General features: G+C 39.9%; 1 protein-coding gene across 5 annotated transcripts in view; it reads left to right on the forward strand.

Moving 5' to 3' along the window:
• Positions 1-19,789, forward strand: part of LOC139624643 (protein yippee-like 1) — a 36,103-nt gene that overhangs the window by 9,156 nt on the left and 7,158 nt on the right. For all 5 annotated transcript variants that reach the window (XM_071483928.1, XM_071483926.1, XM_071483929.1 and 2 more), the window contains 2 exons: positions 16,219-16,262; positions 19,356-19,464. In XM_071483928.1, coding sequence (XP_071340029.1) covers positions 16,219-16,262; positions 19,356-19,464 — 153 coding nt within the window. The remainder of the gene's footprint in view (positions 1-16,218; positions 16,263-19,355; positions 19,465-19,789) is intronic.

A 19,789-nucleotide genomic window follows, 5' to 3' on the forward strand; every position in this document is an offset into this window, starting at 1 on the left:
TCTTTTAAAATGTTCCAGCCTTGGCTATTTTTGTTTCTGTTGAGGTTTTTGATTTAAAAAAAAAAAAAAACAAAAAACTGAATGCACTGCCTTTGACAGACGATGGGGACAAATGGCCATTGCATGACCTGTGTGTGTTGATATCTGATTGCTTCATTTGTCTGAACAAAAGTTAGAAAACCCAAAGGGATTTAGTTCATGACATAATACAGAGAGAAAAAACTGCAAATAGTCACATAAGAGAGGCTGAAACTTAGGGTTAGGGTAAGGGTCACTTAAAATGATTGCTGATTAACACTATACTATTTTCATTAAGTCAGAGTAATCTGCTGATTTAACATTTTTACTGTCAATGTGCATCAAAATTTGTGTCAGAAATGTATTTAAAAACAAAAAAGAGAGATTGATCACAATTTCAAACATTATTTTTACTCAGAGTGAATGATAAATTATTATTATTTATTTATTTTTTGTCATCACTAGATGTTGTGATCAATGTCCCCAAGGCTGCAACTCTCCCTCTGAACTTAACTTTAAAATTATCACCATCATCTTCTGCACCAAACATCTGCTCACGCTGAGCATAAACAGTTTAAACAGGAGACTTTCTGCTTTTTCATAGAAAAAAGACATTTCAGTTGTTCGATGCAGCATTTCTGTCAGACTGTTGACATTCATTCTGAGACATTCATCTCTGTGAACTTGTGATCTGAAGTGAATCCAAAAGACACTTTATTATAAGTGTCGTAAAGTGTCTGGAAGTGCTGGTCTGAATTTAAAGGGAGTACTTCTCAAACTAATGATTCAAGAAAGCTGTCTTAAAGATGCACAAACAAACTCTGACATTGAGCTCTGAGTTGAAAAAGTCTTTTCAAACACCACTCTCCATGTCCAACCATTCAGGCAGTTTCAAGGGCAAAATGATTGGAGTCTGAAGGAGTCTGAATTTGAATTTGTAGTTATGCTGTAATATTTGTTGTGTAGACTTCTTGTAGGTTTCCATGCATTTGTTTTTATGCAGATTTGTTGTTCCAATAAAAGCTGGTGGAAACTTTGACAGACCATGATATCACGGTTAAAGCTGCAACTAATGATTCGTTTCATGATTTAATAATCTGTCTATTTCTCTCAATGAAGTGTTCTGTGTATAAAAGTTAGAACAGCGATCAGTACCTTCTGTAAATTCCCAAGGTGTCGCGGTGATTCAACAAGTCCAAGGTGGTGTCCAAAACAAGAAGGTATTCACTTAACTGTCATATATGACAAACAAAACAATCATATCCCCACATCTAAAAAGCTTCAAAATGACTAAAACTATCAATCAGTTATCAAAATAGTTGCTGATTAGCGAGTGCTGGACTTGTCAACACTTCTTGAATATGGAAACAGGTATTAATTCTTATTTTATTTTTCAGATATTTTAAAAATTAGCTCAGACATTTTGCAAAAATGTATTGGAAACATAAGTGTGCATTGATTTATCAGGTCTTTATGAGCAAGGTTAGAAGGTGTTTTTTTTTCTGGAAAGAGCCACAGTCACGTTATCATGTAGGATACTGACATCCACATGTTCCATTGATCTGAATAGAGACCTTGCTAACTGCAGATTTGCTTAATTTGAGCTTGAAAAAATTCTGCTTGACAAGCGTCAAGTACAACTCCAAACTTTGACATTTAAATTTGCATAAATTGAGTTTTTTTTGCTACTGCGGTTTTATGTGATATTTCTCTGGTTGAGAACCCCTGTGGTAACGTCTGTGGTTATTTGGTTAATACTTGCTTTGTAATAGTGTATTTTTGACTTTTTAGTGATGGTCAGGAGCTAGCTAATGTTGCTAATTTTCTTGAATGCTAGGACATGCTTACGACATGCTCAAGTTCTCTCATGAAGAAATGTAGCTTTTAAGTACGTGCAATACTTTTCTTTGACCATTTATTCATTGCTTTGGTTTTTCCAGTATATTGTCAGACTTGTTTTTCAAGTGCATGTTTCTTGCAAAATGTGCATGTTTTTGTCGCAAATGAATATCCCTTTGTGGACAATACAGTTAATTCATTGAAATCATCATATGTTTGTGTGCAAAAAACACATTAGATCTGCAGTTTGTTTTTTTTTTCAGTCTCCTCTTTGATATTTTAACCTGGACAGCCCTATAAAATATGTGAAGAACCTTCTGTCATCACACAGTATGAAGCTGCTGTGGAGCCGTTATCAAATCTAGACACTACTAGTTTGGTCCTGAAAAACCTCTTATCTAACTTCCAGTCCAATTCCGCCATCATAAAATAACTATTGATAGATTTACGACTGCCACATCCTGTCCTCAATAATTATCAATCCTCACAGAGACAAAAACAAACAGAAAACCCCATTTTACAGTCAGATCACACAGCAGGACGATAAAGATTCAGCCCATTTTCCCAAAATGAAATTGTCCTGCCAGGTCTGATTGTTTATCTTCCTGTAGAGTGACAAATCTGAACCTGAGTGAAATGCAAACAGCTGAGAGCGAGCTGGACTCAGCACTGTTACACCCTCTGCGTTCCTTTGCCATGAAGCATAACCATGTCAGTTTGTCACAGGATTTCTGGGTATTGAAGCTGCCAAAATGCTGCTTTAATGCCGTCCGTTAATCGACAGCTGGTGAGCAAAGAGTGAGTAAAGTTTATAAATGATCAGATGAACCAGAGTTGCAGCAACTGGAGCGGTGACCTTTATGTGTTATAATAAGACAGTGACAGTGTGCTCCCCGTGCGTCGCACTCTCACCACGCGCTAAGCTGATTATTCAAATGGCAAAGATGATCAATCTGCGCACTCGCCATCTCCATGTCGAAATCCATTTGCCTCCTGCGGCTCGGAGACTTGGAAGCTCACGGTTTGTTAGTGCAAGCAGGAAGACGAGCCCGGTAAACAGCTCCACCACCAGACTGTTGTTCCTTGAAGCGGGATCAGACGCCTGAAGATGGTAATTTTGGAGATGTGTAGTCTGCAAAACAAGGATTTCAACAGGTTTTAATTGTTTAAGACTGTGGTAAATCACGTTGGCACACCTTTAAGAAAAGAGAGGAACCATCATTTTTCTGCACCTCACTTAACCTGTCGAGAGCCATGTCAGATATGAGGATTTATTGTCACACAGCGAAGACTGTGACAAGGCAGAATGAATTGTTTTATGATGAAGCGGACCTTTGGATGCAGGGAGGTTTTATTGGCTTCGATGCAGGAAATTAAATTGTTGCCGCAGCAAATGAATTGGATACAGAAAATAAGAAGTTTAGCAAATAAGGGAGCAACACTTTGAGCCCCCTGATTTTGCATTTATAATCATTATATTAACATGGAGGTGGTTTATAGCTCACTATAATGTGGCTTTAAGCAGATGAATTAATAGACTTGTTAAAACTTCAGCACCTGATGTGGGCACTGAGAAAAATTTGTACTAAAAAGTTTTACCGTGTCAGTTGTAGGCTGTTCAATTATGATTTTTTTTCTTTGACTTTGCTGTTTGATTCACACCCTCGTGTTTGCAATAATAACGATAATGAAAAAACAATTTTACAAAAAGGAGAATTTCTGACTTGAAAAATGCAAACACGGTAACATGTAGTGAGAAGTGTGAGCCTCAGTGTAAATTCAAAGGACAGCTGTTTTCATTTTGATGGACTTTCAATAATGTGGAAGAAGAATTATGGGACAAGAGACACAAATACAAAGTAACACCAGTTGTAAAATAATATATAAATAGAATATGTACATTGGAAAATTGCTGAGAATAGTTTAAACTTAAAAACAAATGTTAACATTCAGTGAGAAAAAGACAAAGAAAAAGAACATTTTCTAAATTGCATATCTGTTACAGCTCTACAGTAAAAGTACAGGGACATTAAAAACATTGCAACTAATAGTAGACTTGTTAAATTATAGTTGAAAAATTGTTCTATTTGCTCTAAGCTGCTGTTTAAAAAAGACAAAGGTTTCCTCATTGTCAACAGTGTCCCACAGTTTGGTAACATATTTGTTTTTGCATTTTGATTCCTGCATTAATTGCCAGCATTCTTCCTCTTCCTTGAATTTCTTGGCACATTTCTGTGTTTTTTTGACGTGTTACCGCCACCTGTAGCTCAGTGGGAACGTGTGAAACCACTGGCAGGAATGTGTAATGCAGCACAAACACGCTCGCACATGTGCACCTGTGTCCTCATGCACAAACAAAACAAGGAGCTTCACATAAAAACATTGCTTCACGGTGGTCAAAATCTCTACAGGGTACCTTTAACTTACTCAAAAGTGACAGCTTGTTTAAATTTAAGCAGCAGCTCATTGTACATCACAGCACCGACCTTCATCAGACTCCTCCAGACTATTAAATGACTGGAGGAGATGCCAAGTGATGAAAGCAGCTCGAGAGCGAGCAGTGAATTGCTGGATGCTGTTTCTCCCCTCTGAGACCGGAGCTCTATGATTGCACGTTAACGCACCAATTGTACGTTATTGTGAGCCCACGTGGCCCAGAATGGACAGAAGAGCGAGTAGTGGGGGAAGCGGAGGAAATGCTTCTACAAATCGTTGGCCGTGATGCAGCACAGTGAAGTCCGCTGAACATCCACAGTTTAGCTCGTGCCAAAAAGCCAAACAGAGATCAGTTGTTGAAGTGTCGGCTTGTAAATGAGGTTTTTCTGGACGGTTTTGGAGGCAGCTGCAGGCTCAGGGCTGGAGGTTGAAGAGAACAGACAGCGCTGGCACAGATTTGGTAATAATTCTGTACTGTTGACTGACCTGTGAGCCTCTGATGAACCGTTTGTTGCTACAAATGTCTGGTTCAAGTGCAGAAAAGTTAGATGTGGTTTTGCATAAAAATGTCCTGGAAAAGAAGCTGCAAGTTTGACTTTGGGCCATTTAAGAGCTACTTTAGTGACTTAAACAAACATTGCAAGACTTGGCTCACTCGTATGGTAAACATCAGAAAATAAACTGAAACTCTTGCATCACAGTCGTATAAAATCATGACCTTCACAACACAGGGATCAGCTTTCCCTTTCTGCTTCACGTCATCGCTCAGCAGAAGCTCTTCTTGTCCTCCTGACCGTGACTTTGACTCATTATGAGCGCTGACTGACCGTTGCCTCCTAGTTAATTAAATGAGAGCAACATTTTTATGAGCTCAGGCATCAAAACTGCCGAGGTGGACGTGGGAGAGGCTGAAAATGTTAAAGGGCGGTGTGTCTGTGTGTTTGTCTCAATCATGTCACGCCACAGTGTTTGCAGAGGTGGTGCTGGAGCAGGAATGCTGGTGAACCAGTAGCACCAGAGAGCTTCAAACCGGGAAATGTAATTTAATTAGTTTTATTGTAGCACAGTTGTTGCGTCTCAGGGACTTCCCCGAGTGCTGAAATAACCAGCTACTTTAGGAAAGTAGCCTTGTTCGGTTTGTTTTTTCTATTGACATGAGCATAAATTAAACTCTTCATATGTTGTGATGTATATTAAGAAATTTCTATGAACTTTTTCCCCTGTTGTTTTTCTACATTGGAGAAACACTGAAACCCCACTGCAGGCAGGTTAAAGCCATACTTTACCTTATATGATCATGTGACATTCAGCCACATTATATGGAGGCTTTCTCTAGTCCGGTGGTTCCCAAAGTTTTTCCTTTGCTGGGCCCTTTGACATGAGATTAACTGCCAGTATTGTGTGAAATTAATTTGCAAATACATGTGATGAAATCTGCCAAAAAACATTTCACCATGTTTCATATTTAGGCTGAAACTTTGGTGTGAAACATTTCATTGAAGGCTCTGAGCCTCTCTTCTGATTGGCTGACTGTTTTCTGAGTGATTGAATAAAAATATAGCAGATTTCAGGTAAACACTCAGAGAAACCAAATCCTGCAAGATTGGATGGTGGGTCCAGGTGGGCGGGGCTTGGACCATGGCTGACAGTGGTGACTGCTTTGTTGTGACATCACAAAGTTCCAGAAGTCCTGACGGCTGGTTTTAAGGCTCAGTGTCTGAATACAGGCTGTGTGCATTTCTCTGTGGACTGAGGCTTTGATACTTTCACAGTATTAATATAGAACCTAGACCTGCTTTATAATCACAAACATGGACATCTACTTTTAGACTGGATGGGTCCTTAAACAGTGATGGCATTAGTAGTTATACCTCAGCATACCTTTTGAAGTTTTGTCCACATTTTGATTGTAATATTTCATAGTCATCTTTATCACATCCACAGTGAAATTTTAGCAAATTTACTGTCAGTCCTTCTCACTACCTTGCCTGTAATGGGCCGCCTGTGCAAACATCAGAAAAAAAAAATGTTAGAAATTATTTATATGAAATATAAACCTTCAAAGAGAAAGAGCAGAGGTGCTGCAGCACTGTGCAAAAGGTTTAAAAATAAAGTGAGGATGGTTTAAAAATCAGTGCCAGGAATAGTTTTTGTATTTTATTAGTTCATACAAAGTGCAGGAAAGAGAAAAAAAATTAAATCAAATCAGTATTTGTTGTGACCCTGCTTTACCTTGAACAGCACTAGTTCTCCTCAGTACACCTGCACACAGTTTTTCAAGGTACCTGTCTCGTCATGTGGTCTCAGACTGACACATAATGCTGATCGGGGCTCTGAGGGAGCCAGACCATCTGTTGCACGACTCCTTGTTCTTCATGTGTCTGAAGATTGGGCTTTAGGACTCTGGCTGTGTGTTTGGGCTCATTGTCCTGCAGCAGAATTAATACACAGTAATGCACTGTGCAAAAATCCATACAATTAATGAGGAATCAATTCATGTCATCATCGAATCACTGAGATCTGTCTGATTCAGCTGAGCAGGTGATGAACCTCACCATGGTTGTCACTGTAAATATGCAACAGTTTGGAAATCACAGCTGTAGTGGAGCTGTTTGGTGTTTTTTTGTGTTTCCCCTTATGTCTCGTTCAACCTCGGTTGTGCAGATGTTTGGCTTTAAATGCTGACTTTTTGAACCTGAGTTTGCTTAAAAACACGTCCGTCTGGACACGTTGGACAGGTTTTTCTCAGACATTAGTGAAAAGCAAACTTTTTTTTTTTGTTCTGGAAAAAGGCTGATTTGATCTGCTTTTTAATTGTATCATGAAGGCGTATTATTACTCTCTTAAAGGGACACACTTCTTTTTGAAGCTGATTAAAAGTAAACTTGGGCATTTTTCTGTATTTTCAGACCAAACATTAACCGAATTATTAAGAAAATAAGAGATGCTTATTTACAGTCACAATTCAGTTTAGTTTAATATACATTGTGTTGAGTCATAAGTTATCTCAGATCCAGACCATAATCTTCACAAGATTCATAAATTCATCTTGAATTGGGTTTTTTTTAGTACTCCAAAGCCCATGCTAGTTTCACAGTTTCTGCTTGTAACTGGCCTTTGACCTCTGACTTTTCACCTCTGACCTTTGGGAAGCAGACAAACCAAAAGAGACTCCCTGCCTCCAGCTCTTAGTGCAGCAGTTTCTCTGCAGTAAAAACTCAGAGCTGCTTTAATGACTGAACTGTTGACGGGGTTGTGTTTACTTGTTTACTGGGCCAGTGCCATAAGGCGACTCTTGACAAATGACCTCATTAGTCTAAACAATCCACTTATAATAATAATTGGGTTTCAGTAAGGGAGCTTCCACCGACAGTCTGTCTTTCTCCTGTGGGTTTCACACAGTAAACACGCTGCAGAGATGGAAGCTGTAATTCTGCTTTCATAAGGGAACAGTTGCACATCATTCTGCGTCTGTCTGACAAGTACTGACAACCTCATGGACGATCCAAGGTTATTGTGGTTTTAACCCTGTAAGGCTGAATGTGTTTATTGTGAGTCGTTTCTTTTAAATCTTTAAAAGAACAGGTAGATAGCAAGATCTCTATATGTACTTTATGTTATGTTTTAACATATTATTGTGAATTTTAATAATAAAGGAAAGGATTCAAAGGATAAAAGCATTGGACACTTTGGTTCAAAGCAGTTATGCGAACATAAAGTCAAGTTTTCAGTAACTGGACCTTCAACAGAGAAGTGCTTGACAAAAGAGATTCTCAGGGTTTCTAATCACATATAATAAACAACACCTGTGCCTTTTCATGCAACCACGTGGGAATTGTCGTTCCCATCATCCAAATAAGAAGATTAATTAACACAGAAGTCAAGCAGAAAATCTAAATAATAGAAACAGTAATTAGGCTGTACAGTAGACAGTATGTTCAGTCTAAATAGTTTGCAATCAAATCAGATGGTTAAAGCTGTTGCAAGAAAACACAAACTTTTCAAAACATCCTTTAAGAAAAGTGCCTGCAGGAAGCCGTGGTAATGATATGGTGACATTTTGTTCGCATTTCACAAAATTCTCCTTTGCAGATTAAAAATGATTAAAAACCGTAATTCAACAATAACTGTATTATTATTCAAGTTCTTTCTTCATGTAAATAATTTATTCCACTGCACTGAACATTGATTTGTTTTCTTTTACAAAATGTTAAAACATAGTAAAATATGCCTTCTACAAGCTCCCAGGTCATGCTCCAAATGGACAGTATAAAAACCCAAAGATAGACAGAGAAAAGCAGCAAATCCTCACATCCAAGAAGCTGTAACTAGAGGATATTTGTCATGTTTGCTTGACAGATAAGTTGAATGTTAAATCATTTTTTTTAATTGGTTGATTAGTATTTTGTTTCAGCTTTTTAATATCTGATTTTGCCCACATTTTCCATATGATGACATAGATTGAAGCCTGACAATTGTTTTTTTTTTTTTTTTTCCGATATCAATATCTTGATATTGATTTCGTCCATCCGGTTCACAGACCTGTTAATAAGCTCTCTACTCTGTGCCACACGTCGTCGGCATTTGTGTATTCAGTAGTCCATGGCAGCATCACCAGTCCTCAGCATCAACCCTTCTAAGCCGATTATGTTACTTAGAAGAAGATGACACCGTGGTCTGGTGTTTTCCACTACACGCTGCCAAGAGCCGCTCGCCCCATCCACTTTTGATTTTCATCCCAAATGAAATTTATCAAGTGCCGCGCTCCAGTGCCGCGCTTCTTATAAGTTGTTTTTGACTGTGTGCAGAACAGGAAACAGACAAACTAGTCATGCTAATAACAAAGGGGAGGTGTTGGAGGAACTGCAGCTTCTGGCAGATTTCTCCCCACAGTTGCAGTCTTAGTTCTGGGAATCTCCTGGGCCAGGTATTAAAAAACATTTCCCCTTGCCGAGCTTATGCGCCGAGTCTTCGAGGCATGCCAGCCGGCGAGCAAGGATGCAGATGGAGCAGCCCGAAAGAAAGGATTAACCTGAGCACGCAGGCCAGAAGGAAGTGCGGCAGGCACTCTACCCCTCCCCCTGCCTCCTCTTCCTCCTCCTCCAATCCTGCCCTCAACCACCCAAACCAAGTATGAGAAGCTGCTGAAAGAAAGAGAGACAGTAAAGTTTACTTTTTGCAGTAAGACTCCCTGATAAACCTTCTTAAAAAGCTGTTCTGCCAGCAGTGACGCACATACTTACAGCTGCAACTGTAATCAGTGTTATCGATTAATCTGCCCCTTAGTTTCAGTTGTTTTGTAAAATGTAACTAATGAAAAAAACGTCCATGACAACGTCTTCAAATGTCTTGTTTTGTCTGAACAACAGTTCAAAGAATTCAGTTTACATTAATGGAGACAGAGGAAAAACACAAAGTTCAGAGGCTATTTTAGTTAGTTAGTTCAATTAGTTGTGTTTATTATTTAACCTCAGACACATTTGAATGAATGAATGAAATTATTCCATTTAAAACCCTGTGAATATTTATGACTCATTTATTTATTATTGCAAAATGTCGTCTTCATTTGTTTCACAGTTTCCATGTGTAGCCGACATAGTCTCATTAAGGTTGTGCTTAGCATTTAGAAATAACTGGAAAGGGATTTAACCCGTAACTAATACCAAATCATATGGTTCTTTTCAGTAAATTTAATTTGAGATTATTTAAAAATATTGTGGAAATTGTGGACTTAAAATATTGTTACCAATAATTCTGCTGTTCATGATGAGCAAAAAGTTTCATAAAAGCCACAAACAAGAACCTGTAAGAGACAAAAAGGACCTGAATATGAGGACCAGCTGATTAGTTCAGCAAACACAGCGTTGTCTCGAGTAATGGCCTTGGCAGGAGTTGCTAACGTTAGCCTTAACTTTCATATATTAGCATTTTGGCTCCCAAACAGTGAATGTTTTGGGAATTTCTCTAACGAAACATGTAGTTTCATTAAAATAATGTAGTTTGCCAGTGATATGTTCCTTGGGTCTAGAAATACAGTAATAACCTAACTAGCTTACACTTAAGGGTAAGCTTGTAAGCTGGGCATGCTAATGTTTTTAGCATATGTTGGAGAGTTTAACCAGTTTCTTACACTTTAGTTTGTGCTTCTGCTTTTGGAAGGACTGAAAAAAACCCACCAGTCTTCATGCTCTTTGTAAACAGAGTATCACTGTTACTACAGCCCCACGTGCACCGCTTCAACATGTGGAGAGATCCACAGTTTGACAGGCCTGCGGTGGCTGCTGTTAGCACGAAGGGCACCAAGACGAGACTTTGACAGAAAAGCATAATCACTGACTTTATTCAAGTGGATACCTTCACCCAAAACAAGAAATTCGAGCACAAAATCAGACCTGACATCGGTTGTTATTGTCATCCTGAGCACGCTGCATCTTCTCACCATCGCTGTCAGTTCCTGTTTTTATCAGATATGGTTTACATCTCGCAGCAGATTCGAGCATCATCCTGAAATCAGATAGGAGTGTGAGCAGCAGTTGAGAGCCGAGCGTGGAAGGCCTGCAGAGGGAACGCGGTCCTGGAGCGGGAAGACGCAGCCTGAATACTGAGGAGGACGCTGAGTGTTTTATTCAGCGCCTTGGCTTCGTCCCACCCATCAGGCTGATGGGAGCCCCTCTAATGGATCGATCACACTTTTCATTTCTTTCCATTAATGGACGCACTTCCTTCTGCTCCCCCCCCCCCCCCCTCTTTTTTTTTTTTTAGACTCCTCTTGCTGGATGTTTGCCAGGACTCTGATGGCTCACAGGTGACCGTGTCAATTTAATGTCGCTGTTCTCGCTCTTTTCTTAATATCATAATTAATACAAGTGTATTCTAGGTCAGCAAGGTTTTATTAAACTATTTAGCAGCCACACTGACTGTAGGGATGTTGGTCAGTCAGTCCAGCACTTTTTTCCAGAGCAGAAAATCTAAGAAACTATTGGATGGATTTTCATGAAATTTGGGACAAACATCCGTGTTCCCCCACAGTGAATTGTAATGTTACTGCGATTTTCCCTGGTTGGCATTTATAGATGCTCATTGGACATTTGACATATAGAATGTTGTATTTGATTTTCACTTTTGAAAAACATAAATTTCAAGATTTTTTTTTTTTTTTTTTTTTTTTTTTGCACAAGGAGAAAATGCAGCTTTTGAGGCACAATCTGTTTGACAGATATACTCTCGGTCACTTACCTCCAGCATTCAAAAGAATCTGTTGTTACTCTTCTATTAATTGACATGACCTTTAACATGCAGCAGATGTAGACGTTTTTCATCAGTAGAGAACAGTGTGGTCCTAAAGTGTGCGACCACTTTCCCATTTAAGTGAATGAGCAAGTGTCTATATCTTTATTATACTCTAGTACAGTAGTTATATGTGAATTAATCACATATTTTGAAGACTTTCAAGGGCTTTAAAAATAGATTAAATCATAGCCAATGTGTGAAAATGCTTCTGTAAAATATATTAAATGTACAAACAGCATTTTCACATGCTACAGAACATAATGTAAGATTGTAAATATCACCTTTAAACAGAATTTAAATGGAGCTTTTGGGGTTTAACAGGATGCATGTAAGTTGGTGTTGAACCCTCACCTACAACAGTCGACATCTGTTGAGACAGATGGTAAAAGTCAACCTCAGCAGGTTTGTTAATAGCTTCCAGTTAATCTTTATTTCAGACCTCGGTTTGACTTATTGTGTTAGAACCAAATTAAAAATCCTTTTTGTGAATACTGGAGAAATCAGATGCAGTTGGTCTGCCTGTGATACCATCAGAGAGCTCGCTGCTCCCTGCAGTTGAAGCATTTTGCCTCTCGGGTGGATTTGTGTTTTGTGAGTTTGGCTGAAGGAGCGGATTTCTCTGTGCGAGGTATTGTTCCCTTCAGTCCCATGTGGTCAAGAGGATTCAGGGATTTTGAGATTTGCTTTGTAGAATTTATTTCCGAGGAACAAGCACTTTTAAACAAGTGCAATTGCAGCAGCTTAAGACAACGAGCTCGGTAACCACACTCCGTTTGCTCATGTTTTATTAAGCAGCAGCAAAAAAAAAAAAAAAAAAAAAAAAACCTGGGGGAGTACTTCCAGCCTCCATCTGATTCTCGCTGCGCACATTTTAGAAACAATCCTTGCAGGATCCTGTTGGGCCATCTAATAGGATTGTTGGGAGTCTGGAGGTTTTATTGCAGCCCTTAAAGCTGTCAGGCCGTCCTTGCATTCAGAAGCCATGATCCAAACTTATTCCCTTAACTGATCTTGTAGGACTTTGCTGAACTGGCTGTGTGACAAGCATCCTCCTGCTCCGGAGCCAAGTTATCTACAGTGAAGCTCACAGCAGCTCGGGCAGAGAGAAAAACACAGCCCGAGTAAAAATAGACTGTGGAAAACAGATAAGGGCAGGGAGAGACGGAGACGTCCCCTTTTTGCCAGTGGTTAAGATGATGGCTGAGCCACAGTGAAACACAGATATGACACCCAGGTCTTGTCACATGGAGCGACCCCCCCACCCCACCCCCCCTCCCTGGCCTAAACACTGTGGAGAGGACTTGTTGTCGGCTCCACAGGGACCGACCTAGTTCCCTCTCACTGCTAAAGGTCACATGTCTCGTGGCTCTGGACTGTATTTGTGTGCACACCTCACTTCAAACACAAACAATGAACTTGAGGATGTAACAGTGAGACACCAGCACCTACAGCGACAAGAGGAGGGAGCAGAGAAGAGAATAATAATCCTCCTTTTATTTGAAATGTGTTGCACTTGAATCAGTTTCAAGCCAAACTCCTCTCATCTGAGATAAAACTTTCCACTTTTGACAAATGTTAACAACAGTCAGGCAGTGAGAAATCCTCCCCTGAGCCTCAGTGGTGGTGGCTGCGGTCAGCGGAGGAGGCAGCTGGTGCTCCTATTAGGTAGTATTAGCTCAGCGCCCTCAACCGCAGCCACAAACTTATCTGCCGTGCTCATTTGCAATGGAAAAAGCAAATCCGATTGAGGCCTGTCTGTCGGCCGAGGACGACGGGGCCGGAGGAGCGAAGGCTGGCAGGCCCTGCTTCGGCTTTACTGCTCTCTGTTTACATTAATACACAGTAACATCATGTGTCATCATTTATTTAACCGTCTATATTCATCACATCTATTAAAGTGATAATATCTCTGTAAAGCACTTTGGTCAGCATTTGTTGCTTTTACATGAGGTTTGTAGTAAATTGACTTGACTATATTGATTAATTCTTCAGGTTTATTTTGAAAAAGAAATAATAAAGAGGTTCAGTCCACAGTTTGGTACATATTGTCTCGTTCAGAGGAGCAGACGTTTTGCAAAAGTCGACTTGACTTTTCATGGAAACACTGAAATACTGTGTTTCTGTAAGATGTTAGGGGATCTCACACCAACTGCTCTTACAATGATATTTATCTCTGTGGAGCGACATGGAGATCTGGTGTAAATGCTGTGTTGGGAGTGTGCAGCTCTCTCCTCACATCCTGCTGTAGAGATCTGGAGTCCTGACCTCACGTCTGGGCTCGTTTCTTTCATCTGTCTTTGTCAAACAACGAAACGCGTCTGCTTTGTACAGGACAACCACTTAGAACCCACTACAGCAGCGGCAATTAGAAACTGAAACCTTCCTCACGTTAACAAACATAAACTACATTTACTTCGTGAGCAGGAAGAAACTTGATAAGTTGTAACTTAATTTCGTCTGTATCCATAAAACTCTCCAGCGCTCTCTCTGCAAACTTCTTTACTTTCTTCGCTCTCTGTCCTGTTGTTGTTGCAGACGTGTCTGAACCAACTGTGACCCTGCTGTGATGTTTCGCCCACAAACATCCAGGGCTTATGGGAAATGAACGGTATTAGCTTATATTAACCTACTGATCTTATCTAGACAGACAAAACAAACCATATGACTGTTGAGAGAGCTTCTGTTCTAAGGCTGGATTTTAATTATCAGCAAAGTTACAAACTAAAGAGGTTTTCTCATGTCTGGAGCTGAAGCTGGAGGTTCCTGTTCCACTTTTCTCCGTAGTGTCTTTAATTGCATTGATGTGAGACGTAGGGATGATTAAAACGAGGACACCCAACACTTTGGGAGGATGCAGGAAGTTAAAAGCAAGTCAGTCAGCGGCCGCACACAAACATTCCCTATTTCTAAATTGTCATTGAGTCTGCATTGGTTTGGTTTAGTTTCTGTTCTTTTATAAAACGTTACAGTGCATGTAAAATACTGCAAAATTCAGCTTCGCAAATGACTTAAAAATGAAACTAACGTCTTCTGGCTGCACACTGCTGAGCATGCATGGCCATTTTTTGTTTGTTTTTTTTTACATTTGTGGGTTGTGAAGATATTGTCTCTTATTGTTTTGAAGCCACTTCACATCAGAAAGCTGAACAGGCAGGATGAGTTGTTGAGATTGTGCAAGGTGTGCATAATGACTTTTCTGCAACCTGTGGTTACCCATAACACCTTTCTCTGTAGAGATCTGCAGAGACACTTGTGTGTATCTCAACTCCAGCCTCATGAGGAAGGAAATGCATTAAACATGTTTGTAACGCCTCTTTCTCACACACACACACACACACTGCATTTTTGTAAGAATGTAAACATACCAGTATTTGTTTATGTGAAAAAAACTCCACAGGGTATCTTTAACATAAATTTCCGTCCGTGCATTTAAGCGATCAGGTTTTCAGCCTGCACCCATTTGGGATTGATGGCGATGTTTTGAATCATAAAAATCAGGGCTCAGTGTTGTGATCAGCTGCATGTGCATGAGGTTTACAAAATATCCCACTATACTGCGTCTTTATTGATATTTCATTCAGAAGCTCAGATTCTCGTTGTTGAAGAGGCATTAAAGTCTCTTCCTCTGTCAGCTCCTCGACGCTGCTGTAAAAGCTGCTTTGTTGTTCTGCAAATATGCTGAGTATCTCCAACATCAACTTTGAAGCTTGACATCTTGAGTTTGCAGAGGGAAGAAATATGGCTCCTATTAGAGTTTTATACAGGTTTTATGTCATCTAAGACACATTTTCATCCATCTCCTCATATTCTGTAAATTTTCCATCTGTATTTTTACAGTTTTTAAATGTGTGTCTAGTAACAACAGGTCAGTCAGCCAATCAGAAAAGAGGATCTGAGTCTCTCTTCTGATTGGCTGACTGTTTTCTGAGTGATCAAATAAAAATATAACTGATTTCAGGTAAACACTCAGAGAAACCAAATCCTGCAAGGTTGGATGGTGGGTCCAGGTAGGCGGGGCTTGGGACATGGCTGAGGGCAGTGACTGCTTTGTTGTGACATCACAAAGTTCCAGAAGTCCTGACGGCTGGTTTTAAGGCTCAGTGTCTGAATACAGGCTATGTGCATTTCTCTGTGGACTGAGGCTTTGATACTTTCACAGTATTAATATTGAACCTAGACCTGCTTTATAATCAATAACATGGACATCTCATTTTGTACAATATTGGACTTTTAATTAAAAAAAAAATTTTTTTAAATGAATTGCACAAAGAACCAATGTGAAGTTTGACTCTCTGTTTTTCTGATGTAACGACTTGTAACAAGGAAATGAGAGTTGTCCCCAAGAAACACAACAGTTTCTCTCGTCATTAAAGTTGACGTGGTGATGATAGACTCGCTCTCTAATGTTTATGTGCTCAGACCTCAGCTCTTCTCTCGGCCTCATTTTGTTTCTTACCTCCAGCCAAAATTGTGTATGGGATCCTTGACAAGGAAGGAGAACAAGTATACACAGCAGTTACTGGGAGAAAAGCACCCCAGGGCGTCAGTCACTGACATTCTTGTACTCAGCAGTGTGGTTCCAGTTCTTCATTGTTTACTTACATGATTTCTCTCTCTCTCTCTCTCTCATTTCAGTCATTTCAAGGCAGTCAAGGAAGAGCCTATCTGTTCAATTCAGTGTAAGTATGAGCCTCACACCTGCAACACACCTCCTTTTTGTTTTGACCAGAGTGGAAACTTTTCTGCTTTCTCCGGGTTCACACCGTGTAACTTACAAGTGATCTGGGGGTTTGTAAATAAAAGTCACATGGACTCACAAACAGCTCAGTTGTTGGACAGAGTTTTAAAGCGCGTTCACACTGGGAGCATTTGTATGGGTCTGACACAAAGTTCAATTCTCCCCATTATTCCTAACGCTGCTGCTGCTCGGCCTTCACGCTCACGTGCTGTTGTTCTTTTCTGTGGTCCACTTGCGTGCTCCGGTCTCCAGCACAATGCAGCTGTTTACTGCTGCTGCCAGAAAAGGATGCTGGGACATGTGCAGCTAAGTTATGTTCTGACATACATGTACCCAGATAAAATTTGAAATAAGAGACGTGTGCAGAGCCACATGAGCGAAGCTAAAAGGAGCAGTACGACATTTACGGACTAAAAAGAAGTGAAAAATAAGGGGTGCACGGACGATGGCGATGCCGTGGTAAAGTTCCCATCCATCACTGCAAAGACCCAGGTTTCCAGTCCGTCACCCATGTTGTTTGAGTTTGAAACAATTTTCACCATTGATTAATGTGCAGATTAATCTCATGATTAAATAATTGTTTGGTCTATGCCTATCACATTTTCCCAGAGTCCCCACTGATGTCCTCAAATTTCTTATTTTGTCCAAAAACCCAAAGATATTCACTTAATATAATGACAGAAAAATTAATAATGATAGAAAACAAATAAAAGCTGCAAATTCTCACACAGAAGCAGCTGCTATCAGAGATATTTGGTATGTTTATGGTGAAAAAATAACTATAATAATTGATTGATAATTAGAATAGCTGCTGATTAATTTTTTGCTAGTTAATTAGTCAATGAAACAATTAATCAATGCAGCTGTAGTTGGCAACTGGGAATAGGTTGTTTGGAGAAAATGGTAGAACAAGCCTAAAAATATTCATAAAATAGACTAAAAAGGGATTAAATCTCTCTTCCTCTAATGGCGCCTAGAGGTTGGCATGCATGCCTCTAAGTCCACACACCTGTGAAGCATTTTATTCATGCACTAGTGCTAATCATGTTATTAGCATGTCCTGCACAGATTGCTGTCTGGACACAGTGTGCTGAAAAGCACTTTCCATGGGTAGGATTTTCTTGGTCTGCACTCAGGTTCAGTAAATAACATCTGTTTCACCAAAGTCTCAGGTAAACACTCATAGATACAAAGTAAATGTGAAAGCAAAGGAACTGAACAGATACAAGATTTTTGGTTTCACAGGGAGTCACAACCAGTCTGATTTCAGTCTCTGACAACTGGATCCAGTGAGCACAGATCAAATCAGTTAAAAAGTGAAAGTTTTTTTCAGAGGTTTGGACCACATGTAATTATGTTTTCAGCACTGAAAGGTCCCATATTTACACTTCTCCAGTGTTTTATTTGAATTGTTGATCTCCATCAGAAGATATATTTGTGGTTTCAAGAACCAGAAATCATCTCAGTGTAGTTTTACATCTCCTCTCTCAGCTCAGGTCAGTCAGCCAATCAGAAGAGAGGATCTGATCCTCTCTTCTGATTGGCTGACTGTTTTCTGAGTGATTGAATAAAATATGGCAGATTTCAGGTAAGCACTCAGAGAAACCAAATCCTGCTGGGTTGGATGGTGGGTCCAGGTGGGCGGGGCCTGGCACGTGTCTGAGACCAGCGACTGCTTTGTTGTGACATCACAAAGTTCCAGAAGTCCTGACGGCTGGTTTTAAGGCTCAGTTTCTGAATCCAGGCTGTGTGCATTTCTCTGTGGACTGAGGCTTTGATGCTTTCACAGTATCTACCTTTAGACAACATGGGACCTTTAATTACAGTATTTTTGTGTAAATCAGGATCTAATGAGACTTTCAAATATAGTCCCAGAAATTCTTTTGAAACAAGTTATGTGTGATGAAGACGTTGAAAAAGAAAGTTTGTTTTTCAGACAAGTTTAGACATTAACATCAGTCATTTACATTAACTGTAAATCACCAAATCACTGCTTTCTGGTGAAATGATCTGATGGATTTTTTTTTGTTCTTTGTTGAGTTCGAGTCAAGCTGGTTAACATCCATCTCTTTGAACCTTTGAACAACTTTTAGTATTTTATTTCTCGGTTGGTTGGTTTTTGGTCCTCAGCTCTCAGTCTTAATGAACCACACAGACGTTTCTCCCCCACGAGAGGCCTGAGACATTTTCAAGTGTCGCAGTCCAAATGCTTTCTGCCACCTGAGTCTGAATTACATTATTCTCACCTACCAGAAAAAAATGAATGAAAGAAACAGGCTCCAGAGTCTGAATAATCATTTCAAACATGCACAGTGTGAAAGCACCTGAAACCCAGTGAAGGTTTTTTGCAGCATTCTGCAGGTAAAAAGATATTTAGTATAAAAACAGTTACATTTGGTGGGAAAATGAAAGTTTTGCAAGCGTAAGCATGTGTAAGTTGGCCACATATAATGATTGTTCCAACTGCACTACAGTGAGTTTATTTGTCTGTGGCATGTCCTTTAATTAAAGTGCTCATCAAAAGCTCATCAGTAGCACAGTGTTTACGGGGGGGGGGGGGGGGGGGGGGGGGGGGGGGGTATAATGTTATACATTTAAGGCTGGAATTAGTGCTGATTTCATTTTCAGTATAAGATAAATTCTGAAAATGTCACTGTTGTCTCCAAAAAATTTTTAAAAGTTTGATGGGAACATATTTTTAGAGTTTCAGTGAATTCCTGCAGGAAAAATACCAAAATTGATAAAATCTCATCTATCAAAGTCTGAATATTTCATATCTGGAGAAATAATTGAGATGATAGAAATGGAAATATGAATATTTTAACCCATTTGTTTCTCCAGATTAGTTTTATCTCGAGGCTGCAAATTGTGTAATTTTTACCAGTTAATTTCACTTTGAACTGGACTGTTGTTGTTTATGAGCACTTTGAACACTGGAGTGCATTTTACTGCCTCTACTTTATGTCAAAGATCCGATCTCTCCTTCCACTCTGACCTCTGCTCCCTCCTCTCCACCGCCTGTCTCTTCCCACAGGGTGAATGTCGGCTGCGGGCCAGCTGAGGAGCGGGTACTCCTCACAGGTTTACACGCTGTGGCAGATATCTACTGTGAAAACTGTAAAACCACCCTGGGCTGGAAATATGTAAGTCAGTCGCTCCCTAAACTTTCACCTGAGCCCTTTCACTTCCCTGTCTTCATGTTTCCTGCTGCACCACATACACCTGCCACTGTGTTGTTGCGCAACTGTGAGGTTACTTGGCATCCAAAGGGACAAATTATGCAGTTACAGGTCAAAAGAACAGAGTAGCTCTCATTAAAGCATTGCTTGTTAAAACCTTGGTGACAGTTTTTTTTTTTTTTTTTTTTGCTCAGGTTTGTGTTTAGGCTCAGAGATTGAGCACTACATGGTCTCCTAGCGCGCAAGATAATTACAGAGCCGAAAGGTTGGCTGCAGACAGCCAGACTGG

The sequence above is a fragment of the Trachinotus anak genome, unplaced genomic scaffold (genome assembly GCF_046630095.1).
Source record: "Trachinotus anak isolate AG129_WGS33_773 ecotype Australia unplaced genomic scaffold, CSIRO_AGI_Tana_v1 ptg000008l, whole genome shotgun sequence".
NCBI classification, from domain to species: Eukaryota; Metazoa; Chordata; class Actinopteri; order Carangiformes; family Carangidae; genus Trachinotus; species Trachinotus anak.